This window comes from Megalops cyprinoides, chromosome 24, assembly GCF_013368585.1.
Source record: "Megalops cyprinoides isolate fMegCyp1 chromosome 24, fMegCyp1.pri, whole genome shotgun sequence".
NCBI lineage: Eukaryota > Metazoa > Chordata > Actinopteri > Elopiformes > Megalopidae > Megalops > Megalops cyprinoides.
The window spans coordinates 10,985,400-11,013,127 of record NC_050606.1 but is presented as its reverse complement, the minus strand read 5'-3'; the positions used below and the strand labels follow the sequence as shown (position 1 = coordinate 11,013,127).

The following is a 27,728-nucleotide window of genomic DNA, read 5'->3' as shown; positions in this document are numbered from 1 at the left end:
TGCTGCTTCTGAGAGAACCATCCTATATAAATGTTCTTTGGTTTGGATGAAGAAAAAAATCTGCATTATTGTTAAACAAAAAATTGCTTATGCTGGCATATCATCTCACTGTGCAATTTTTTTTGCAAAACTGTAAAAGGCTTGCAGACTTTATTTAGACTCTGAATTTATTTATTTTTCATGTGATGATCATGAAAACTGTTCTAAAATGTCTCATTTGATACATTTCTCATTTCGCAAGTTAAATTGTGCAGTTTATTAGTTGGTCACAGTGAACTAGAACTGGCCAGCTGATTTGCTACTAGCTAGCGGACTGCTGAAACCAAAGTGCTCAGTGTTTCTGTAACTAAGAAAACAAGTTAACAACATTATCCCATTGTCACAAGTTGTTTATAATTAACTAGACATATATTGCTGTTACATGTTGTTCAATGATTTTTGATGTTCTCTATGATGCAGTATGATTTGAGAAATTTAACTGTCATTTATCATTTTCAGGTGGAAACCATAACCCAGCTCAAGCATCTGCCTAAACAGTTTTACTCCAGATGACATTTATTTTCACTGAGGCCTGAGGTCTGTGTGTCTGAATTGTGAGTATAAAGTGAATATTTGAAGTTAACTTGTGGTAGGGCTTGAATGGTGTTATACTGGTTCATTGGTCTGTGAGTGTTGTTACCCTGGTCTGACACCATTGCTCATTTAACTTGAATGGACACACTTATGTTCTGTTGTGCTGGAAGTCGCTCTGGATAAGAGTATCTGCTAAATGCATGTAATGTAATGTCATACTGCTCCCCACTGTGACAGAGAATATTATAATAATGAACAATATTGGAAGACTAAAATATTGAGTGGTTGCAACTCTGGCCCCAGTATCCATGTTTCGCATGTCAAGGATGTCATGTTAGAAATGGCCCCAGTGACCACTTGACTGGATTGCTATCACTGATCTCATCAATGCTAATGCAATGCTAATCTCCCATGGAAGTCAATGACTTCTGTTGGCTATTTCACCTCTGTGTGAAATGTCTTCCCAGCATTACATGTTAACTATAAATAAACAGAGGTATTCCTTAGTGAAAAACAGGAATATGAACATAACACACTGTATAGGGTCTATATCTTTATTTAAAATACCTACCTATATGTTTCAAACTAACGTTTTTTTTTTTTTTTTTACGAGGACTTCTGAAAATGTAGCATGATTGCCAGACATGTTGTTTTTTTGTACCAAAATCCACAAGCACTAGGTACACTGACCAGCAGCACCTCACACTAAAAAACACCCTCATTGTTTGTCTAGGGCTAGCTTCTACGAGGCACACAGCTAAGCAGAACAGCATGTGGGCACAAGACGGCACAAAAGTTGAAAATATTTCCACTTTCACAGTGCCGCTCATGCCTGCTGCCAGGCATGACTAATCAAACACCCTTGCTGCTCAAGCTTAGGAAGTCACAGCGGGACAACACTGGGTGGGTTCCAGTGTTTGACATCACGCCTCCTGGGAAGGTTTCTGTTTTTCTAGGTGGCATCACATGGTATTAAAAAACATGGCTGCAAGATTATCAAAACTGCCACCAACAGCCCCTGGCAAAAGAAGCCTGTGCAGTGGCTTGACCTGGCAGTCTCTGATCGGAGATAAAAATTGTGATTGATATGGGTGCATAACGGATTGAAGACCAGAAAACAGCATGACAAATACCGCCTTGAGTAGGGACTGTGACTGGTAGAAGTCCAGTCCATTGTATTGTGGCTTGCCCCAAGAGTCAGCAGTACCCATTGCCTCTGATGCCTGCTTTTGTTTCCCCTTTCATGTCTGGGTGGCACCAAGAAAAGGCCTCCAACTTCATTCTGATAGGGTACAACCCGTTCCAACCTCATTCCTGTTTTTTTGGCCTGGTACAAATGCTGTCTGCCAGAAACGGTACCAAAGAACAATCTACTGAGCATTATTGGTGGGCTGGACTGGCAGCCGTGTTAATCTAACCTTTCTTGTTTTCCCACAGAAAACAATGACTTGCTCACTTGTTTTGTGGACCATGTCTGACGCCCAAAGTGCGGTCACACCTTCATCAAACAGAGTAGCCTGTCTTAAAAAAGACGGAAGAAAATATCTCTTTTGGAGAATTATTACCTCAGAAGTTACTGTTGGGTGTATTTTAAACATTTTATGATTTATTTGATCGGGAAACTCATTTACATTCAGACTTCTTGCTCACCTGTGATATTCTTTGGGAAAAAAAAACCCCAAAAAATTAAGATCCCTAGTTTTATAGTTAAGTCTTAATTTTAAGTATTATACTTGCACAATTTACATTGCAAACCCTAAACCTTTTCCTGCAGGCACCAGGATTTTGTGCATAGCACTGAGGATCAGACCTGGCCAACAACCACAAACTGCCAAGTTACCTGAACTCAGAGCTACTGCTTACTTTTATTGGCTTTCTGACCATCCATTCACAAGTCTGAGGACATAAACACCCTCTCTCAACGCTGTTACTTAATGACTCATATTTATGACTCATACACAGAACATGTCTTTTTCTCACACATCTCAAGAACTTTAGCTTGATTGCCTTTTGCAGCAATCCATTCAGTCATGTTTTTTTTTTACCTCTGATTTTTATGGTTTTTGATTCCCTTTATGAATAGGACATTATATAATGCTATGTGATGATATCACTGTAAAGGGTGTTGTTTCATACAAAAATTATTGATTGGCATACTGTGTTTTATAATAAAATAACAAGACATTAAACATGATTTCACAGGCATGATATAAAGCCTAGTGGATTCTGATTAATTGCTATGCACCTTAATCCATTAGGAAACAAAGAAGCTTGTTTCTGACAATGCTTTATGTAGTCTAATGTCATGGTATTTCCATGCCCTTGTATCTACCAGTACAGCACAGAATTAAAAGTACAATCATGTCCTGAGTCATTGCTTAAATAACTGTAAATGCACATACATGTACATACACCAGGTGTTGTTCAGTTGGAAGTGGGAGTCTCCCATAATAACTGTATTTTTTGCATCACCTATTGCCCCACAGTACATACTGGCATCAAATGTATTGTCTTTGAAATGTTTGCCATATTCAAGTATTTTAGCCAAAAAAAAGGTTTTATGTGGAGTTCCAACTAAAGGAGGTTAAGAATACTGTGTTGATGTGATCCAATCATGAAGCAAAGAACGAGACACTGAAAACCCACTAAAAACCCAACCTTGTTCATGCAGATCTGGATGCAATAGTTTTAAAGTAAATACTATCCTTCTCAGAACACTTTTCTCATGTCTCTTTTAAGGAGAAGGCTAAAATGGAATAATTCAGATAAGTCCTTTACTTACCATTGGCTTTGCATTTGGAAATAGTATGCTTATCTACTCATCTCCTGCATAAAACAATGTTATATATTTATGCTATTGTGGTATTAAATACACAATTTTATTATTTATGCAAACATTTAGAACAGAAATTGAACTACCTTTTAAAATAACTTCTGCTAGCTTTGTATGTTGTCTTGCATGCATGCAGCAAGATGGCAACAGATAATTAAATGTACACCTCTCACCTTAATTTAGAAAGTTGTCAGTTTTATATTGTTTTGGATTTGACCATCAGAAGAATTAGAAATGACTTTAGCTTACATTTTGCCCTGACCACAACTGATTTTTTATTTTTTTATTTTTTTTTTTACTATTTTTCATTTAATATTGCTATTTAGTGTTAGTATACTTTATGGTTATAACAGTGCAACGGTATTACTGTCTCTCACACTATTCCCTTAGATTGGCTTCAGAATAATGTATTCATTGGAGTGCTGAAACGCATAGGTGAGCTGGTTAGTTCAACTGGCTCTGATACCTTCAGTCTTTGACCATTGCCCCGGTATCAGTCTTCCAATCCCCAATCCGAACTCCAATCATTTTGTGTATTTTTTTTTTTATTATTATTTTATTCTGACCCAGGATCAGCTAGTAAGAACAAAAGGGACAACATCATAAAACTACAAAGGAAAACCACAAGACTGCAAAGAAAGTGGTCGAATTACAAAGATCTTTCATGGGGTTTAATCCTCATATTTATACCGCTATATCCTTGAATTTAAACACCTAACAGGGTCCTTGAAGTTGCCGCAGCCTATGGAGTTGTGTTTACTGCGATTATTCTGGGTGAACATTCACAACCGACGGCTGTGGTCGGCTTCACGCTCGGTTTGCCATCCATGCTCCGCGAAACGACCGCAAACGAGGGTTCCTGTTGCGGTCGGAGCGCACGCAAACGCGTCGGTCTGCAGCTCCATTTGCTGCTTACCACGTGACATATGTTTACATCCTCTCAGCTGTTTCTTCTGCGTGGAGAAGAAAGACACAAAGGTGCCCAACTCTTTTTTAAAAAAAACAAAATAAATGGACGCAGGCATCTGTGAATTTAACGCAATAGCGTGGTAATCTTCTCCTATCTGACTCGCTTTTCTCTTGCGTAGTAGGTGATCCACGCGAAACAGCTAGGTGAGTGATTTTTTTTAGCTAAATTACAGATGTCGACATTTTGTTGTTTTTGTCAGAAAGTAGCTCGCCATCTAGCTAGGTACCTCGTTGTTTGACGCAACGGGGGTCAATCAGACTTGGCGCCCAGATTGAATAATTAATAAAATTGTCCTATAAGTTTAGGCAGTATAATTTCACAAAATAGTGGTTATCACCTAACAAAACAGTTATCTTGCAATCTCAAACTGTTAGCTAGCTAGCTAGTCTGTGGCTAGTCTAGCTAGCTATAAAAATAATCTCCTGAATCTCGAATTTAGCTGTCTAGCTATGAAGAAAGGTTACTAGTTAGTTAAAAAAACAGTCGAATAAAACTGATCATAATATGCGTAAGATGTGTATATTAGCCTGTTACTGCAAGCTAGTTAGCTACATGCCTGTGTGTTGACGACGTGCTCCATTTTAAACGCTGTTACCTCGCTAGCTAGTCATACACTTTTCAGTTGTTGTAAGTGTGAATGCAGTGAGTTAAAACGTTTCGATTTAGATGCCACATTGTGTGTTTATTTAAACTGAATTAAGTTACGATATCTATGGAGTAGGCCCGTTACTGTAGATAATAACTTAGCTAACCTACTTAGCTAGACTAGCTCGCTAATATCTCACATAATGCCCATTGGTATTGTGCCACAGCAATCGACCCACATGTAAAAACACTTAGCGAGTAGTTTGAGAACTCAAAGTATAACTGGGTACAGTTTGTGGCTTGTTGAGGTTTAGAGTATTTCTTGGCCAGATAGATAGTACCTATCTTGCAAAGTTTCACCAGTCGTTGCCTTTACATATATATTTTACAGTTTGGGATAATATAACCTTACACTGATTAGTTTTGTGCTGTTATGTTTGCATAAAAAAATGGAGATTGTGCATTTCCTGTTCTTTGTTGTGTAACTCGCAGGGCAGATGTCGTAGCACAAATACAGTATCGGTGTTTGATGGAGATCCTTTGTTGCTACCGTGATGGCGTCAGTGGAAAGTTTTTGCACAGAAGTGCCACGGTTAGGGATCGTGTCTAAATATCGGTCTGTCTGTTTGCTAGATCTTACTGCATGTAATTGTTCGTATTTAAATTAATGCATTTGCCAGTATTCGGTGTCAGTTTGCCAAATTGCTAAAAAAAAAAAAAGAACACTCGAGAGCTGCCGTTTGAAAGCACTCAACTGAGCAGCCTGAACGTCCGGTTTCATGTGTGATGTCGAAACGCAACGGTACCAACGGTCCCTTGCGGCGAGACATCTTGCTTGTTTTTCCCCCCTTTCTATTCACTTTCTGCCTCGAGTTAAGACAACAAAACCTAGGACATACTTGGCAGAGTCAGTGAGCGCCACCCAAGACAAGCGTCAACGTTTGTTAACATGGGCAGCCAGCTCGCTTGTTCAGACCATATTTCGCTCATGTTAGCCTAGCTGCAGCGTTGCTGCCCGTGCACGTCGAGCAAGCAACCAAAGGGGATTAGCTTTGTGGCAATGATAAGCGGAGTTTTGCTAACCCTGTGGCATGGCGTAGGCTACTGCCCATGTAACAGAGGGAGAATAAAACGTGAACTTGCATCGTTGCAATGCATACTTTTTATCCGATTTTGTTCGGAAATACATTCGAGATTCCGATAAATTGTCCGCATTTCATGAGTTCAGTATTTTTAGGAGGCTTATGTTATGCAACGCGAATTGCATACGTATGATTGATTTCAGTTTATGTGCGTGTAATATCGTAGGGGACCAATTAAAAAAATATATACGTTTATTACTGTATTATAGGATAATTAAGAAGAAAATCCTGATTTTAGGCATGTGACGAACGCAGTTAATACTGTTTGTCTTTACGTCATTAGTCTTTGTGGCAGAGTTTCATGTGTAAATACCACCATAAAATGCAGAAATCAAACTTAAAATAACTTAGAGTTCACCTAAGTGCCAGTGCATTGAGTGTCAATGCAAAACTTTAATTCTCTATATATGAGGGCAGTAATTAGGAAATGTGAAATACACTGCAGTTTTACGTCTGTTGAATGTAAGTTCCATTATGTGGATGGGTCTCTTTTTGCATTGTTTGATCTTTACACTTGGGTCTCTAGACTGTGCTCTTAGAACTTTGTGACAACACAAGTATAGTCTTTTTCCCTTAATTGCCTATTGCTATGGAACTTCCACCCTCTCATGACATTTGGTGGCTGCAGATGTGACTTTCTCACTTCCATGTTCACAGCTGTTAGTAAGTGTAGGAAAGTTTCTCACCAATTTTGCCTTTCTTTTAAGAAACACCTCCATATCAAACAAAAATACTTCCCAGAAAAGGTGATAGGGAATAATAAGAGACACACAGGGGTAGGATATTGTAATGAGTTGATTATTATTATTTCTGTGGTCTTGTCCTTAATTTCCGAGCATTTGAACTGATGTAAAGTTTTCATATTTAGAGCATTTTATGAGAAAATTCAATGAAAGGGGGTACTCTAGGTCTGAAATACTTTATTTACACAAAGCCTTTGTCTGTGAATATGATGGGAACATTGCAGATTATTTTGAAATCTCACCAGTACTGAAAGTAGCATTCTAAAGGTTGTGGTAAAATGTAGAATTTTTTTTTGTGATATTACCTTTTATGAAATAGCACTTGACGAATAGCACAGCAGGTGTTGAAATAACCTGTCAAAGGTTTCTGTTGAAAGGCATTACAAACATCTTTTTAACCTTTTTTTATTTTAGGAAAAGTACAGGAACTAGCTCCTTGAAATAATAACCAAAGGTACAAATGATTCTGAATGGTACTGACGGTACAATATTCTACAGGAAAATAAGAAATATGCTGGTAGGTATTGAAATCAACAGATGATAATGACAGGTATGAAGAACAGTGTGAGTTCTGTTACACACAGAATAACATATCAAAGGGCCCTCAAGGATAGTATAATTGCCTTCTCAAACACTAGTTATTTTCGTGTCAGGAAGTGCACAGTACAGTTTTATACCTGACAATAACCTCTATTTGCTACAGTTATTGTTGGAAACTGTGCTCTGCATTTTCAAATTGGGCATTGTCTTAGAAGTGTAGGCCTTGCGTGTCAGGTGCTTGTGAGCCCTGACAGCTGCTCTTGTGACTTGAGTTCAGCTCAGATTCAATATCTCACAAGCTGGACATTTTTTTCAGAGACTCACATCTGGTATTGTGGTTTACAAGCATAGTCTGCAAGAAAAACTGACAATAGCCAAGAAGAAATGACCATTCAAAAATGTAATGTTCCAGCAGCTGTTAGCGGCGAGCCGTTTCCTATAGAAACACCACAGTAAGTAGCAGTGGGAGGGCCACAGACACAATGGCAACAAAGACCTAACACCAAGGCAAATGTGGTTGGACAGAACCTGAATATGAAGAGCTGTCTGAGCCTGGGCAAGAGCATGTGTGTTTATTTTATCCGTACACAGAGACGTAGAATAACAAACATTGGAAACTTAGTAAGTGGGGAAAAATAGCTGGATTACCCAGCAGAAATGGTATGTTATTTTTGTTTGCCCCAGAGTTATGTATGTACTTAACCTCAAGTGAACTAGCAAAAAATGTAACCTTGGTAATACTTACAGCTGTAGTAAGTGTCTCTTTGCAAAGTGCGGCACACATGCAATGATTCTCTAGTCAGTGCTTAGCAAGCACAAGTGTTGACCATAGCCTCCATCAAGCCTCCCCTTGTCAGTCAGAACAGGGAATTTGTTGGGTAATTAAGTATATAACATCCTGTTACCAGAAAAATGTTTAAAAAGTTGCTTGGAGCACTTGTAAAACTGACTCACAGTATACCACAGGGGTGATTCTAGGATCAGACCTTTAGGGGGGCTCAGCACCTAACGAGAATGTGACATGCATACGTGCCATACGTGTTCCACCCCCTGCTAAATCACTCATTTCACTGGATAACAATTAATACATTAATATTTCTCTATATATGATATTTTAATTTACAACAATAATACTTTTAATGAATTACTAGTAAGTAACATGAGTTACTTACTAGTAAATTTTGATTCACCCAGCAGCATTATCTATGGCAGGTGGAGCTTTGCAAAGGTTTGTTTGAAGCCACGTCTTGAGGTTGTATGACACAGTGCAACTTCCCAATTTCAAAGCTTTTTGGTATGTCGGCACCGATTCTACTGATTCCACTGTTGTTAAGCTGCATAACCTGACAGGATTTTCAAAGATCATACTGTGTTCCAGGCTTTAATCTAATATTTGGTTTGAAGTCCAACGGAACGCATCTCATTCATCCCTCTGTCCAAAAAATACAAAACTTGCTTGCAGTATATCACAAGAACATCTCTAAGTGCAGGCCCTTTAACATTAACAGGAAGAACGTATGATATGTTAAAAGGAAAACCTCAAATTTAAAGTCGTGCAGTAGGCCTCTAACAGACATGCACGAGTACAAGCTCTCAGGGATCCAGAAAGGGCATTTGCTGGATAGGAAAAAACAAAAAAGAAAAACCGCTTGCTTTCAGGAAATTGATGGTGAGATTTAATGGTGCATTAACAATCATGACTTATTTGTTATGACAGCCATCTTGAATGACAGGCTTCCATCAAAACATGAGTCATAGCTTTTAACATATTGCCCTTGCGGTCTTAGGTGTTTCAGTTAAGGTATTCCAGGTCTGGCTTTTTCAATTTTCACCATTTGTACATAGCAGAGGTCAAATTTTAAAGTAGCTTAACTGAGGCAAAGACATTGATCAAGCTAGATCATTTGGTTAAAACTAGTAGGCTCTCTGTGTGGTGTTTGCTGGTTTTGTCAGCATCTTTTTACCTCAGTTATGAAGAAGTCTCACTATTACTGACTAGCTAGCAGCTGCTAAGATATGTTGTGGCTTTTTGGAACATCTACCCTTGAAATTTTTGTATGAACAGCAGCCCTGCAACAGTGAAGTAGATATTTAGGCAGTGCCAGTAAGACAAGCCTGATGGGGTATATATATTTTACACAGGTACCTATTAGAAACCTATTCTCACACCTAGAAAAGTCTAGGCTTTTAAGATAATCCCAAGGTAAGGGAGAATTAGGTAGTAACTGGGGTGGGTAAAATGAATGGTAGAAGAAGATAAAGGTGTAAACATTAGGTTACCAAGAAGAAAAAATATATAGTTTTAAGTCTTAGGTAATAAAATTGCATGAAAGACAATATGTACAGGAAATGAAAAAAATGTGACAAACTTGTGCATTTTGAAATATTTAGCTCCAAAGGTGTAATTTTAACAAAGAAAAAAAATTCTGTCATTTATTTCTTTAGCCCATATTTTGACAGGATAGCATGGTAGCTGATAAAGTTGTACTTGCAAAGCATCGTCAGGTGTCCTTGTGTGTTTGTGTTTCAGAGGGCTCCCATTTTTCATAAGTAATGATTCATGGTAGCAATATTGTTTCTCAAATTAGTCTACATGTAAAATGTCAAGAGTGTCGGGTATCTGACATGAGCTTTATTTACATGTTCCACACTATATTTTTTTAATACACAACTTAGCCATTGAGTCCTACATCTTTGAAGCAGTGTACACCAAATTTTCCCAATGTACATTTCAACCATGAGTCGAAATATGAATGTAAGAGTGTTACTGGTGATCATATCAGAATCATCAGTAATCTCTCCTGCTAATTTTCTGTCGTGAGCATTGAAACAATGCAGAAATAATTTGCAGTGAATTGACATTCAGTGGTTAATATCAGGTACCTAAATTTAAAGAAGGTTTTCCGTTAAGCGAATGAATCATAAATTTGACTTTGCAACGTCTGGCTATCAAAGTGGTATGCTTGCTGCTACATTTAAAATTCGAGTTAACCCAGCAGCAGTAGGAAAATACATGAACATTGAAAAGGCATATCATTTCATGAGCAGGGGCTATAAATACTTGCTGAGTTAGCAGCATTTCTGTGCATAATGCACACAGCAGTTGTGATCATAACGGAAACATCACACGTATTAAAAAAAAAAAACCCTCTTTGAAAACTCACAACCCTGAATACAAAAAAAATCTCATTGCATGTTTTGTGAATTGGCTTTAAGATGCATCCCATTGCTGCTTCTGTCCATACATGTGCCACAGGTGACATGCAGTGGGAAGTGGGACGGAGGAGTCTTAGAGCAGATGGATAGAGGGAATAGCCTGTTTCCACCAACTGTTTTTCCTTTTTTTTTAAAATCACTGACAGTAGATCTACAATAGAATTGTTTGTGTGGGGGTGGGTGCCCAGAGGTTAGCGTGAACGGGGTAGGGAGACAGAAAGACACGAGTGCTGCTTCGTGAGGGACCGAACAGGGCTATCATTGTTTGCAAACGCTGGAATCCAGAGAGAAAAGTTCATGAATATTTGCTGACCAGTAGTACTGTGAGAAATTGGATACAACCTTGCATTTTGCCATATTAGCATTGTGGATGTCAGCACTACATTTTTTTTCCAGCAAAGATGAGATGAGCTAATTTAGAGATTAAGAAAACTGCCTTGGGGAAGTATTAAAAATAAATAAAGTTGTGATGTCTGTGCATGGCTGCGATTGTTATGTAATTGAAATGGCAGACAGGCAGAATGTTGCACCAAGGTCACACGCACATGTCTAGGGCGTAGAAAAACAGGGCTTGTGCAGTCGTGAGCCACAGAAGGCCTTGTAACACGCTCTGGCCTGGTGTGGATCCAAATGTAAATTCAAAGGAGAACATGAGGAGGCACTCTGTTATATTCATGTTAAAACAGTCACTTCCTCTTTACACCATCAGTGTTTCTTATTAGAGATTCGTGTTATGCTTTACCTACCAACATTCGGATTAGGAAGTGCACATTTAAAGTGGCTACCGTATTTTGGTGTTAAAACATGTTTCTCATCTAGGTGTGGAATACGTAAATTAACCTAATGCAATTGGCTACAGAACTGTATTGCTGTTTGGAGGACCGGAAGGGACATAGTAAATTCTTAGCCAGTATAAATACACCAAGGAGTTCAAGTACATAGAAGCAAGGTAATTGAGGATTCTGTAATGATTGAATATGGAGTTATATGTGTAGTTATGGTTTCACCCAGGCCTAAACCATACACACAAACACATATACATACTCTTTTCAAGTAAAAATCTGAGAAATAGGCTGTGATGTAGGGGTCTCACCAAGTACAGCGTCACACCCATTCCAACTGAATGAGACAATGCAAAAATATCGCCAGTTAAGAGAGGGTCTGCTTGTACGTTAGGAGTATGCATGCAGTGAATGACAGGTTGTAAGGAGCAAATTAAGGAGATAATGAAGATAAATGTCAAAACATCCAAGTAAAGGCCTGTTTTTAGGGTGTGTATGGAATAGGCGCCGAGATACAGAATGTGAACTTCAAGGCTCATGGACACTGTGTTTAACAGGAATGTTACTCTGCCTCAGGTCTGGGTTTGACTGTGTGGAAACATAAGGGGAAAACCTTGCTGTTTTGATAGGTATAGTCTTTCTACCATTTTCAATGTGTTGTGCATACAGTAAATGATGTGTGTATGATGATGCAGTGTAGCCAGAGCACATCCATTGCTTTTGCTGCATTCTGGTAAGTTTTTCATCCTAAGGGTTCCCTGAAATAATGAGGTTAGCTGTGATTGTTTCACTTGTGACTGAATAAGTGCACATATAACATTTTCCATTTACGCATGCACAAATGGAATAGTCCAGAAATAATTTGTTCTTGATGGTAGTGTGCTACAAAACAGTCAAGTGGTCAGCCAGTGTTCACCATACAAAAGTCAAGATGGGCAAAAATGAGCCAGCTCGATAAATAATCAGCTCGGCAGTGACTCGGTTAAAGTGATTTCAGGGTAGTTGGGGGTATGCTGCTACCACACGACTCTCCCTTATCCCACTGAGGCAGTGATGTCCCACAAGTATTCAGGATTCAAAATTTTCACAAAGCAGGTCCTTCCAGCTCCTGTTCACTTCCAGCTATGCTGTTACATTGACCATGTCCCAGTAACCCCTGGTGATGTGACAAGATGGCCTTATGTGTGACGAGGGCTGCAAATGCAATTAGCTGAAGGCATGCTAATTGAGGAATTCACACACGCATGCAAAGTTCCCGCTTCCTCACAGTCATAGCGAATATCTTTGAAAACAAACACATGGCATACTACCCCCTCCCTGGTAAATGTCCTTGTTTAGCTTTACTGTGATGTAGGTATGTGTGATATTTTGCACTGGAGGTTGGGGTCCCTTTGAAGGCCGAAGGGACTCGGTTCTTTATAGGTGGGGCTATCACGGGGAAGAGCGAGTAAAGGAGGGGTTGTTGTGTGAAGAAGACTTTAGAACGTTAAGGTGGTCTTTGAAAATTTAATGTATTCATCTGTTAGGTTATAATGATATTACAATCAGATGAGAAGTCTTTACATTGTGGTCGGTTTCAGTGAGTTTGCAGCAGTAGGAAGAGCAACAGCTACAGTGTATTGTAGAAGAGATAGAGCAGACATTTAAGCTGTCTCATTGTGGGTTTATAAAATTTAGCTTTGTCCAGTTGATGCTGATAGAGGGAGAATGAATGCATTAAGGGCAGGGGGGTTATTTGGTGTCTTGGTTTGGCTAGATTCCCAATGTGGCTCTCTCATTGGCCCTAGAGCCATGCCTGGTTTTAATTGGCAAAATTGATCCTTTTCTTGTCACCTCAGCGGGTGTGTGGTGAGAAGTCTGACAGGAAATGGCCACTGTGTATCACCTAGTTGAGTGGTGCAGGCATGGTGGTGATTGAGAACAGAAACCCCCCCCCCCCCTTCCCCACACACATACACAAACACCCTTGTAAAGTAACTTTTCACAGTGCCAAATACACAACTGTCCTCATTTTTAAAACTATTTTATTTATAGCTATTTTATTTACCTTGTTAATATAGGGTTGCATTGCTTTCATTTTAGAGTTGGGAAAATAACCTGAGAATAGCCCACAAATGGGGCAGCATCACCCTCTGCACTCTTTAGTTTAAATGTGTCCAGTATCTGCCTTTATACCACAGGGAGGAAAGTGTCTTGGGGTGACTAAGGTGTCAGCTTGAAGATGAATCCCTAAGCCTCAGAGCTTTCCCTAAACCAGAAATACCGCATGCAGAACTTTTTTTGCTTCCTGAAAATATACTTTAGCAAAACAAATAACTCAATAGGATTACAAGGGGCAATAAACTAATTTTGGCGATTATAGTTTTTAAGTTACAGATTGTTGGCTAGCTGGCTGGTTTATTGTCATTTCTATGATACTACAATTTGCTAACTCAGTCTTTGATTATGTTTACATTTACATTTACATTTATTCATTTGGCAGGAGCTTTTACCCAAAGCAACTTACAAGTGAGGTACAATACAGTTTCCCTTGAGTGTCTAGTGAATGTTAGATATATCAATCCTTACTGTCAGAATGTGAAAAGGATGACAAAATTGTGGTTGTTAACTTAATGTCAACTGCCCATTCTTGGGCTTTCATCTGCCATCATGGATAATCCGCAAACAGATAATCAGGTGCTCACTGTAATACAAAATGTCAAGCAATTCTCAAAGCACACTCTGTTGACCATTCTTTCCCCAAAAAATAAATCATTATACCATTTGCACCAAAATGTCAGAGGACATAGCCTACAGTAAACAATCATTAACAGGTGTGCTTTTTCTTTTTTAAACTGTTTCAATTCCGTCTCTGAAAGCTCTTGTTTCAATTCCCTTTTTGGAGTAAAGATGAAATAAAAATGAAAGAGTTACTTATATAGCTAATTATATGAAATGCGCACATAGGCACAAGTGTTAATCAGCCGGCTGAAAGTAGCAGGGACGACTTAACAATCAGATGCTTGTTTTCATGGCTCTGACTCAACCTGCTCCAAGGAAAGAAAAGGCACAGAATCGGCCCCTTTATTTGAATATTGGCAGCGGTGTCAGTCACCCGCAGGCCATGCAGATACAGTGGTAGAGAAATGGAATCATGACTCCGTCTGGAAGGTCTTGTATAGATTGTAACTCATTATTAATTCACGAATTGGATTTTTTTGTCTTGAACACCCATTATGTCTCTAATACATTTAAAAAATACTACATTCTTAAGTCGTTGTGCTTCAGAGGCGTATCATGAAAGTACCTTAATTTAAAGAGAGTAATCACGTTTCATCAGTATTTCTGCCAAGGCAGTATACTGCACACTCATGTTCAATTAAAATAACATTGCTTGACCCATTTTCTAAGCATTATTTTTACTGCAGAAAACTCCAAGGACTCCGCAGTGCTGGTAAGTGAAAGAAAAAATAGGACAAAGAGTGCTGCATAACTAGTAATGCTCAGAATCGGATTATAGTTTCTTGGCCTCCGTGAAACAAACAGAATGTAAAAAACTGAACGAACCGCATTGTTGTCCATTAAAATAAGGGATATCTGCACTATTAAAACTAGCGCCTGGAACAGATGTGGAGGTGCAGATAAAGAGACTGAGAGGACTCCAGATTTGTGTTCTCTTTCTCCTCTTTCTCACTCGCCTTTGGCTCATGTCGTTCAACTCTGTAATGAGTGTCTGCAGCTATCATTTTTGATAAGCTTCTTGGACCAGCTGTTAATCCTATACAGAACTGTAAGCTCCTCCTGCAAAGTGTGAAAACACTGCTGTTCCTGTTCCTTGCTTTCACTGAATAGACTTCAGCATTTCCAAATGACCTGACAGGCTAGCAGAATTTGTATTTTGTATTGCGCTGGTGTTTACGTACGAGTTTACCATTTATATATATAATATATATAAATTTTAAATTAGATTTTTCATTTCTGTATTGATGGTTGAGTAAGGAGGGAAATCCTTGCTCCATAATACATTGCATTCCCAACACCATTCTTAAAAAGAGTGTATTTGATGCATTGGTGAATGCCTGCTCCCTGTAACCTGGTGGAGCCGTTCTGCTTCCACGTGGTGGAGTCTCCCAGAGCAATGCGTCTGTGAGAGAGGACTGCCAAACAAAACAAGCTGCTCCCGAGCTTTAAAAAAAAAAAAAGAAAAAAGTTGACTCGACCTGTGGTTCTGGTTTCATTAAAGGAGAACGAGCCTTAGCAGGCGCTCGGTATCCCAACAGCGCCCTGCCTCACACGTGCAAGACAATTTATGCACGCTGATTAACGAGATTGCACAGTGCGCAATGTGTTTCTGTGGCACACAGCACAAGTGCTTCACAGAGGCATAATCTTCTTGACCCACGGCATCGTAATCATCGGATATGTGAAGATTATGACAAAGGTTGTCAGGAAGGACAGAAGTTACACCTGCTAAAAAGAACAAATATATTTGGACAGAAAAGCATTTTCCATACCTTTTTTCCAAGCCAGTCGAATGGTATTAGTTCACCTCCGGTGTGTGTTAAAGGCATAAAGACAGCCAGTGTTCTTAGTGAGGTGTATAGTGTACATCATTTGTTCTAAGCTGTCTGAATAACTGACAGCTGAATCATCACTTAACAATGGAATCCATTCTGTTAGGTATGTACAGTTGTTGCATACTTCTTAAAAGAGTGCAGTGCCAAAGAGGTCCTTCATCTTTTTCAGTAAACAGAGGAAGAATATGAAGTCTTCTTTCTTTTGCAGCTCTAGCAAATTTTGGCAAAGCTGAATAGCTGTGGATTGAAATTATTGAAACAAAACAAATAAACAAAACTATAATTCAACAACCCAGTGGTAAGATGGGACAGGAGATTGGCAGGGTAGAGAGCAGCGGTGGTGTCCAGGTAATTATGTACATGCAGTCCTCGGCTTTACAGGACATTGTGTTCCTGGAGCCCCCAACAGTCAGTTGAATCATTTTTCCATGCACATAATTTTATAACTGTTATACGCAGGGGTTACTTCACTGAACATGGGCTGGAAACTAGCAGTAAAAAAGCTAAATCAATATGGAATTAAGTCCAAATATCCCTAATATACTAAGTAGATATGAATAATTTGTATATTTTAATACTTTCTCCTCTGAAGGGCAGTGTAAAGATTCAGTATTGTGGCATGCACTGTTACCATAGCCATCTGTTGGTGGCCTGTACTCACTGCACTTAACCCTGCCTTGTAAAACCTTGAATGGTGCTACTGTATTCCCTGCTACCCTGCTAAATCATGTGTTCCGTAATACGATATGCACTAACAGGACAATGTGACTGTCTCTGAACCCTTGCACTTTTTGCAGTGCAACAGTACCAATCCAAGTTTAGGATCAGTGAATATACCTGCTCAATTATTATTCTCAGTTTTTCTTGCTATACTACGATAGGAACAATAAGGCGGTTCATCTGTATGTTTACAATGTAGTATATACAGTATACTTACAATTGCATAATGTGCTGAACCAAATGTGTTCACTCCAGTTAATGCTCTTTTTAAGGACAGATGCTGCGGCAGCACTGTTTTGAAATGATTTTGAACAGATGGGTGGTGACCTACTTTGGTGTAGGCATAAAAGATGGGTAACCTCTAACAACCGTGACATCCGAAACGGCACAGAGAATCCCCCCTCAAATGGCTCTGTAGGGATAGTGAACCTTTCCTGTCATGGTAACATACATTAGCATTTTCTGTACATGTGTTTTGCTTTGAGCAGCTACCATACCAGTGAAGCATCTAGAAATCCCTACTTTCATTATTTTTAGTCTCTTTTTGCTCATGCGCTTTGGCTGTAAAATGGATGAAGTGATTGCCACCTGTTCAGGGTCATTTTGATCTGTGTCAATCCATGATTGGAAAAGTGTGGTTTATTGTCTGCAGTAAGCCTATTGATGTCTCCAGCCACACTACCTCATAATATGGGGGTGACATCATCACTTGGAACAGCTTCAGCTCATTTATAATTATGTGAGCATTTGTGTAACTTCTTATTAATTGAGAATGTATGCAAATCCCTGCCGATTGTATGCTTTGTAATAATACTGTATACATTACGTAATTTAATTATATATTGTTATTAATGCTATCAAATAAAATACAAATGATAATTTATATTTATGTTTTGTCTGGTTATAGAACCACAAAACAATTTAGTGTTAGCTTGTGTGATTACTGAAAAACAATAAAGTGGGGTGCATTCTGACTTTAGCAGGCGCAACACACACATTGATGTAATTCCATTTAAATTAGCCCACACATACGCGGGTATTTTAGTTGGTGAGGTCTACTAAGGCCATGTGAATTTGCAGGCTGTCTCAGTTGTGACACCCACATCGGCATAAGGACATGCAGTAAGTGTGTTGAGAAGGATGACTGTCTGATACTGTGAAGGCCCCTGTCAGGGAGAATTGACAGAGAGTGGTTGCGCGTTGTGTACATTTTGTGCGTTCTTTCATGTTCTTGCGTCTCAGCGTGTAATTCCATCTTCTCGGCATGTAGACAGTAGTGGCTTTGATGTTATGTTATACTTTCATAGCCAAAGACAATAGGCAACGAGGGAGATCGTTCTCATTTTCAGTTCACGCTGTGTCGAGCGTGACATATCGGCACGTGTAAACGTGAAGCATCTTTGTGTGTCCGTGTGTGTGTGCGCATGCGCATTCTGAATATGAGTACAGATGACCACATGCTGATGCTGATATGTTTTATTCTGTTGGTATGAAACCAGCCGTGTAACAGTTTAGCTGTTAATGCTAACATATAGGTTTTAAATTTTGTATGCAGCTTAAAGAAGACAGATTATGATATCACTTGCAATCAGACAAATAGACTTATTCATTTACTTTTCACTTAAGCACTATTGAAGTGAATGAGGATCTACCACATTCCACTCTGCAGTTTGGTTTGCAGGTCTTAATCTTGTAACTTAAACCAAGCAAGGAGTTATTTAACTGCTCTAGAACTATCTATAGGCTTAAGTGCCATAGTTGTCTGTCTTGTGAGTGGAACCAGGAACCTATACAAACAGCAGTTCCTTTCTCTCTTTGAATTCACCAGTCATTTCAAGTAATAATCAGAAGGTTTGCGTGCTCTCCGCGTTCAGTTTAATGAGTGCACAGTTCTGAGAGTGAGTAGCTGGGCGGGTGGCACGCTGTCCCCTGTGAATGAGCAGTGTCAGCTTTCTGCATGCCCTCCCTTTGTTCTGCATTGTTGAGGCCGTTCGCCCTGCCATGCCTGCTGCACTGCAGCATGGGACGGAACGCCCGTCTTACCCCTCGCCCTTGCTGTCCGTCCCCCCCGTTTCCCCAGGCACACTCTTCCCGACGGAGATGATCTGATTCCCGTGCCGAAATCCGCCCCCGCCTGCCCCCCTCACGACGTGCACCCCATGTGACAGCGAGCGCGACGCAGACGGTACGCCCCCCCTGCCCCCCCCTGAGTTTGCGCACTCCCGACATCTCCATTGGCCATGGGAGGAGCCGTGAGCGCCGGCGAGGACAACGACGACCTGATCGACAACCTGAAGGAGGCCCAGTACATCCGCACCGAGAAGGTGGAGCAGGCCTTCCGCGCCATCGACCGCGGCGACTACTACCTGGAGGGCTACAGGGACAATGCCTACAAGGACCTGGCCTGGAAGCACGGGAACATCCACTTGTCGGCGCCGTGCATTTACTCGGAGGTGATGGAGGCGCTGAAGCTGCAGCAGGGACTGTCCTTCCTCAATCTCGGCAGCGGGACAGGCTATCTGAGCACCATGGTGGGCCTAATAATAGGTAACGTCAAGCCTGTACCCTCTAACCGCTCCTTAAAAGTTATGCTTCTTTACTTAGGCCTCCGCATGTGGAAAAACATAGAGAGGCTTGTCAGGCTTTTCTAATGGTACAGTATTTAAGAGTTTTTTTTTTTTTTGGGTGAGGTGTGGTTGAGTATTTAGATGGCTATATTTGAGTCCTGGATAATATATGTTACTTAGAACATATATAGAACAATAAGAACATACTGTAACTGTTAGTGAAAGACATTTTATTAGACCTAATTGTACTTACTCAAACAGCATTATTGTGTAGTGCATCTCTCAATATTCACTTTGAAATGTTTTAAATTATAGTTATATTCCCTCAGCCATGCACAGGGTACATGGCAGTTTTTAAGTCAGTCAAAAATCAAAAAAAAAATAGACTCAGAATTCAACTCGATAGATGCCTAAATGTGTGATGCAAGTCCAGTCATGTCTAGCAGTAATTTGACCAGGAAGCCACAGTCAGCCTACCTGGAGTGGATAAATGCTAGACCCAGACCTGTTGCTGGCAAACGATGCAACAACCAAGGGACAGACAGCCAGGTGAGAATATGGCTGTCTGACTGAGTTGATGGGAAGGGAGGAAATTAAAGGAATAAGAAGTTCTCTTATTGTTAGTGGAATTAAGGTCAAAATGCAAACAGCAGAACGCCAAACTACGAAGAATGGCAACGTCGTTTCTGTCACGTAACCTCACGTTAACCACAGTGGAACCTCAACTCAGTCGTAGGCACAAAGAGCAAAAAAGGGTGTGTATGAACCAAAGGGGGCCGGGCTGATTGGAATACTTCTGCACAGAGAACACTCTGCAAACATGAGAACCATTTGGACTGAATGAGGTCAGCCTGCATGACTTTGCAAAAGTAAAATGCACAAGTTGCTATGGTTTCTCACCCCAGACCTTGCGAAACTTTCAAGCCCACCCACTTCCGCTGTAGCCTGTAAAAATAGGTTCGGAAGCAAGTGCCTGTGGATGAGTTTTGTTCAGTGAATGTTTTATTTCAATGGATAGTTGCATTGACAGTACACTTTTAGCTCAGCTAGCATATTTTGAAGAATGGGACAGTGTTTTTTGTGCTCAAGAACTTGCTGTATTGCATGTTTAGGAATACCCATGCCCATCCTTAATCCACATAGAATTTAATAACATTGCCACCTGTGATGATAATTTTTATTTACAAAAAGAACATGGTAGCCAAACAGTTACAGTTAGTCATTTATATATTCTTTGCCACATAATCACGTTACAAAAGAAGCCATTTCAGTTGCCTCATACTTGTCCAGATCAATACTAATGATTAATGATATAATTAGTGGCATGTTCTTTTTGTCTGCCTTGTAATGTCTGAGTATCATAAAAATGCAAATTTCAATGCTTATTCATCATCTTTGCTGGAATCCAGGGCCATTCGGAGTGAACCATGGAGTCGAGCTCCACACAGATGTGGTGGAGTACGCCAAGGAGAAACTGGACGACTTCATCAAGAACAGTGATAGCTTTGACAAGTGAGCAAGAATCCGCTTCATATTCTTAACCCATTTCTACATCTTCTTACAGTAAACATTAAAAAAGAGTCCCCTTGGATGCGCTGTTTGCCTGTGCTATTGAATAACATTAAATGTATAACTATACCTAGTGTTATTGCTGTGAACGCTGTTTACCTGCTCATTCTCATCCGTTTTCCTTGCAGGTTTGAGTTTTGCGAGCCCAGCTTTGTGGTGGGGAATTGTTTAGAAATCTCCTCAGACAGCCACCAGTATGATCGTATTTACTGTGGAGCTGGAGTACAAAAGGACCATGAAAATTATATGAAAATCCTGCTCAAAGTTGGAGGGATTCTAGTGATGCCCATAGAGGATCAGGTGAGTGCATTCGCCAACTTCACATTTTCCGAACACCCTGCCATATGCAACGTAGACCAAGCTTCAAGTGCAGGTTGTTTTAATGGCAAAACAGTGGAATTCATTTTTAAGATTAGGAAAAAAAAGTAATAAAATCATAAGCAATGAGGTTATATTCGACAACTAATTTGCTTTCACCAAAGCTTTGCTTTATCTGCGTATGATATCACTTGTAATAACATTCTTTTACCCAGCGTAATAACAAAAAGTGACTGTAATAGTTATAGTTAATAACTTATACAATCCTGCACAGCAATTTCCAATATGCAGTGCTACAGTGGACACAGTATGTAACATAGCATTAAGGATTTGGTCGACTTGCACAGCATAGGGTGCACCTTGTTCAAGGACAGGCACCGGTTAAACTCAGAATGCTGAGTCATGTAGGATTGCAGTCCATTACGCAACTCTTTCATACACTGTTTTATGGGTTATTAAACTTTCATATACAATCCTCACATTAAGGTCATCACACAGTTTAATCCTTTGTTCACGATGCTGCTTATGGTGCTGTAGCTTCAAAACAGAGGGCAGGTGTAGCTGTGATTGAAGTTAGGAGCTGCCACAGAGTAATGCAAGCAGCTGACATGCTTTGTGGTGCAGAACGGCATTCGACAGTTCTTGGTGAAAGTAAAAACACACCAACGGTTCTTACGGTAAGAAACATATCAGGTTTAAATTTTGGGGTGGAAGCACTGCTTTACATGGTAAAAACCCTCACCTAGTTCCTCACGTAGACCTGTAACGAATACATTTTGGTTAATACAATTTGTATTTTCATTATTAGGATATTGATATAATGGTGAAGGAGCCAAACGTATGTTTAAGTATAAATTACTCCCTTTGCGTGAAGCACAGTAATAAAGCAATAATAGTAGCAACAATAATACAGCAGGGTGTTGACATCCTAATCTGCATCACCTTGTCAACAGCTGTGTTGCCTCCAAAGGGAGAAAAAAAAACTGTACAGATACTGAACCTACTGGCAGTGTTGTGCTGACATACGATTTCAGAATTTAGAAACGCATTGCATGCACTTTTCTGGCAGTGGTATATGTACTTCCAAGCAGCACCCAGGAGGGGAGGAGAGTCTTCTTAATTGGATTGGCCCATTTTGATTAGATCTTCTCTTTGATTGTGAAATGCTAATGTTAAATCTAATCGTGATTAGAACACACAAATAGCTCAAATACAGATTGTGTAAAAAGGGAGGGGAGTGATTTCCAGAAATGTTTATGTAACATTACTCCAGACAGTTGGCTTCCACACAAATAGCCCTTTTCTGTTTGAACATATCCACACAAAACCAAAAGTATGCCTCTGAGCAGACAGCTGAGTAGAATGCAGTCTTGTAGCAAAGCTATGTTATTTTTTGGGGGCAGTATCAATAGCCAAATGACCACCCAGCTTGCTTATGTAACAATGAACAAATATCGTATGCAGAATAGTTCTCGCTGACTTGTTTTTGTCAGAGAACAGAAACCTGTTGGGCCAGGTGGCAGAGCCAGTCTTTTATGAAAATATCTGTACCTCAGTCTCAAGCTATTGTTGCCTATCCTTATACAACATCTAACACAACAGGTTGGTTGAATTTCAGCATACTTTGCCCATAGCATTATGCTTGAAAACACAAAAGGACCACGCAGCTTCCACAGATTAGTTCTGGTAGTTTTGTTCACATGGAGACAGTTATTATTGAGAGTGAGCTAGGTTTTTGGTCCATGTGAAGTAGCTGGCTAGTCTTCCTCATGAAGTTTTGAGAGTGATGTGGAGTATCATGCAAAAGAACATTTTAGAAACTACAGGATTGCAAAACAGGCTTCACAGGACAGAGATTTCACATATACAGAAAGGAAAATCAAAATGGACTCTTAATCTCCTCGCACTTGCTTTTATACTGTGGATAACTTAATGGAATCAGGTGAATAATAAGGAGCCAACTAATGCCACCTGTGCTTAATGATAGACAGTGACACGCAATTACAGTTTCAGTTAAGGTGGATCTGAGGATTTGCTAGCAATTTTGCATTTAGTTTGAAGTAGCACATGAATAACTAGGAGAAACATACTTTCTAAAAATTAAAAGCACAGGTCTTTGCATAAATTAGTGGGATTTAACTCAAGCCAATTTGGTGAGGATGTGGCCTGCATCTTCATAGTCCAGTAGCACAGCTCCGTTTTAAGAGACCTCTGATCATTTCAATGCCAGCATCTCCTGTGGTACTCAAATGAGAATCATTTTGACATTGTTCCAAGGAAGATATGTGTGGTTGCCATAGAAATTACCGTTGACTGGACCACTCAGAGTAGTGAGCTGTGTTTCTTAGCCCTCACCCATTCTTCTCCTTAACTTAAATAATCAGGTGTGCACATGCATGACTCATACATATCAGAGAACACCAGAGAACCAGAACCAATCAAAGATAGTGTTGATGATGTAGAAAGAGCAGAAAAGTATTTTTCTAAAACCCTTTATTATGTATTTTACATCTTTTTTTTTTTTTTTTAACCAGCCAGTTGTTAAAATACCAGTTATGAATGGTCTGATACATGGTCTGGTGCTCATTGGACATAGGTTTCTATAAAACTAGGTGTAAATGGATGCCTCTCTGCTGATTTACAGAACTCTTCAAAGTATGACTATAAAGCTATATGAATCAAGTTAGCCTCATAACCTTGTAAGCATGCGGTCTGGGTGCAGTGTCCAGCATGGTCCTGGAACTTTCCGGATCCTGCATCAGTCTGTAGTGTAAGAGCACAGAAGCAGGACTTCTGTGGAGCGGGACTGTAACCTCTGCTCGGCATTGCTTGCAGCTGACTCAGATCACCAGGACAGGCCAGAGCACCTGGGAGAGCAAGAACATCCTGGCTGTTTCGTTCGCGCCTCTCGTCCAGCAGAACCGGGCGGACGGGAGCAAGGCTGACGCCGTGAAGCTGCGTGAGTTTTCCCGTCCCGGCTCCCCCGTTTTAACACTAAACCAGGAGAGAGGTGGCGGAGGCCCACAGGTCACCGCTCTTCATTTGGAAGTTAATAACCTGTAATGTCTGCTGTATAATTTCACCTGCACCGTTAGTCTTGCAGTCTGAGTAGCCACTCTGCATAATTGTGTGGTGCGGTTCCCCGACAGATAAAAAAGGTAGGTAAAGTACCTTGACAGATGAACAACCACTGAAAGCTTGACGGAGTTCTGAAAACAGTGGCTGAGACCGTCTGCTTCTGTGGTGAAGCTATCCCAGGCATTGTTGAAACAGCTGATTTGGCTTCGTCTTACAGAAATTGTCTGTCCATCAGGAAAAAGCCACACATATCAACCAAAACAAAGCACTGCAGAAAGTCATTTTTACTAAATGCGTTTTACCTTTTAAATTCATAATTCAGAGGACTGATAATTTCATTGAGGGAGAATTTATTCTACCAAGATCTCAAATGTTTTGATTCGTATTGTGCTCCATTGTCTGCAACTGTATTTCTGTATATGACAGTTTTATTGTTTTACTTACTGCAATTGAAATGTTTGATGCTCACTGGAGTGCGCATTACAACATTTCTATAAATGTCAGAAATGAAATGGTTTCATATGATTGAGCCTGCACTTCCAAGAGCAATGCACTTGCCCGTGTAAACACTTTTTGGATGTGAGGCATCAGTTGCAGAGAAGGTAATGATTTAAGATCAATATCTCTACATTCACTCGATCCTGGCAGTGTAAAAGGCCATATGATTGATGGTAAAAATGTGACACAGTACACAAAGGCCCCCTTGGGAAATCAGAGAAAATAAACTTCACTCTACAAGACTCGGTGGACAGCTAACTAGAGCTGCATGGGAAACATGAAGGTTTATACAACAGGGGCACATCTCCTTTAATTCCTCATCAGTAGAGTTTTGTTCTTTACACAGACAATGCATAATCAAGAGAGATAGCGGGTTCATTGTAATAACCTCGGTTCAGTCAGCAACGGTTATGATTCTCCCTTGAGGTCATCCTTATAGTGTAAATGGAGAGCTGATTGTAGACAGCTCTACTGCCAGCAGACTACTCAAACAAATTGCAATTTGCATACTGCTTTGTAGAATGTAAACTTGTTTAAATCTACACAGAAAACTTGACTTCTTTGGTGATTACAGAATTTTGGTTGGCTAATGAAGTCAATGTTCAATACAGTGTTTAGTGGTAAACTATAGGTGACAGAATTCATGGAGACTGATGGATATAAACAGTACATAGAAAAATGTTGCACTACCCTGAGGCCAAGGTGCCCTTAGTGTCATAGAGATTAACAGTAGAGGACTTCACATACACACCAAGTCAGGAATCCTTTTATAAACACACATTTTTGCACATGTGCAGATACAGCAGACACACGGGTAAACTCATTCATACACAACGTTTTATCAAAAAATAGATTTAAAAAGATTTCAAAGATTATGGAAAGAGAGACTATGGATATGATTTTCAGGACCTGTTTTGAGGAGATGACCGAAATGACAGAGAAGACAGTGGAAAATAACAAAAATATTGTTATTTTAAATTATGTTTTGCTGACCTTTACCTACGTTTTGCTTACCGCTGTTTTGCGTATCACAGCTTCTCATTGCGGCAGAAGTAGCATCTCAGAGACAATGCCTGAATGTTACAAGCTGGCGTTTGTGTTTTCCCTCCTTTTTCCAGCCCCGATCTCTGTAAGGAGCCTCCAGGACCTCTCCCGCATCTACATCCGGCGCACGCTGCGGAACCTGACCAACGAGGAGGCGCTGGCCCGGGGCACGCCGCAGAAGGTGCCGCAGAAGCGCAAGCGGAGGCGCTGCCGCCGCCGCCGCATCAACACCTACGTCTTCGTGGGCAACCAGCTGATCCCGCAGCCCGTGGAGAGCGAGGAGGACGAGCGCATCGAGGACGAGAACAAGGAGGAGGAGGAGAAGGACAGCGGCGAGGCGCTGAAGCCCGAGGAGCCACAGCTCAACCTGCTGAGGGACAGGATCATGGCCCTGCCTTTGCCCGAGTCGCTCAAAGCATATTTGTTGTACTACCGAGAAAAATAGCTGGCCCACGAACCTCCGGCGTTCGCTCTGAAAGGCTGTAGCACCTGCTGAGTTTTTTTTTTTTTCCTTCTTCCCGTAATTTCTCTTTTTTCCTTGAAGATGTAGCATTATTTTTGATTTATCTTGAAGGTGAACGTGCTATGAGAGACTGCCTGACTGAGTATTACTGGCGGGACTGCTGTGGGTGGTCACGTTTTGAAAACTAGCTTCTGTCCTTAGCGATGAATGTGACAGGAGAAAGCGATCTAAAATGTCTGAACGGAAAACGGGACTATTCCAAATCTGAGGATCTTGTGGATGTAGGGTTTTTTTTCCCTCTTCTCCTCATGCTCATAATACGGAAAAGTTGTTCACAATGACAAATGTATCGAAATCTAATGATTAAAAACGTCAAGCAAATATAACAAAGATGTATGAGAAAAGCTTCGAAATTTGTATATGTTTAAATAAGGTTTAAAATGATTTCAGATGCTTTACACAGGATTTCACTGAAAACTTCCTGATTTTGAGTGGAAATGCCGCAAAGAAAAATGTACATGTGTTTTGCCATTTTGAGCTCATTTTTAGATCACTCTACTGTCTTCAGATTGAGGTGTATGTTTTGCCTTTATTGAAATATAGTATGTAGACTGTGGGCATACTTTTATTTCTTTTGCAGATGCACTTTTATTTAACTTAACTGTTTTGTTGTCTGAGCAGAAAGTGTGTCAGTGGCGGAATTAAGTTTAATGAACAATATTTTTCAAATTATAACCATAGTTAGGTAAACTGGTGACTGGGTAAACTTATGGGACCTCTGTTTGTGTTGGGTGGGCTTCCATTCCTGAATGAAGTTCAAGTATGGAATTACAAGACTCTGCTGTCTGGTAAAGTTTAGGGAGGGAATATAGCTTGGAGGTTTGTTATAAAATCTTCTGTATTGTGTTCATGGTAATAGGAAGGTTGGTGCATTGATGTGTGCTGAGGTGAGTATAACAGATGGATGGGACATCTCTTCATTCATCAGATGCTTCCTTAAAGACAGCGTGCAAAGTGACACATAACCATGTTTATATTTTCTTTGTGTGTGAATTTTAAAATCATGCCACTCACATAGTAATGCGATGCTACTTCGTCACCGCTGCGTTTACTTGCGTAATTTAGTGGTTGCTCTTTAGATGCGTCCCAGCTGAACTGTACCAGTAGAATGCTTTTTTTGTGTTAATGTGACATGGGGAATACAGAGCTATGGGCTTCGGGGGAGGGGGGGGGGGGTGGGGGGGAGGGAGGGAGGGAGTTCAGGTAATGATCAAAGCATGTTTAGGACCATTTTGGATTTCAGAGTTGATTGTCCTTTCTTGCCTGTTGAGCCTGTAATGGCAGGGTCTTTAAAAACCGTAATTTCTCCACAGGGGACAGTGGGGGTTGTAGATATGCTAAGTATTCTTTCCTTTTTATATATATATATATATCTGAACGCAACATCTTTAGTGTATGTTTTAGTGTGCTCTTGCCACATACAATACTTGGACTTGAGTGAAAGTGGGTGATGCGTAAAGTCCTTGTCATG

The 27,728-nt window shown here is 40.2% G+C and overlaps 1 protein-coding gene across 1 annotated transcript; it reads left to right on the top strand.

The window, feature by feature from the left end:
• The first annotated feature begins 18,744 nt into the window (after positions 1-18,744).
• On the top strand, positions 18,745-26,587 carry pcmtd1 (protein-L-isoaspartate (D-aspartate) O-methyltransferase domain containing 1). The gene is made up of 5 exons (XM_036519389.1): positions 18,745-19,207; positions 20,637-20,739; positions 20,925-21,096; positions 23,950-24,073; positions 25,809-26,587. The coding sequence occupies exons 1-5, from the start codon at positions 18,901-18,903 to the stop codon at positions 26,177-26,179; spliced, it is 1,077 nt and encodes a 358-aa protein (XP_036375282.1). The 5' UTR covers positions 18,745-18,900; the 3' UTR covers positions 26,180-26,587.
• The last annotated feature ends 1,141 nt before the right edge of the window (positions 26,588-27,728 follow it).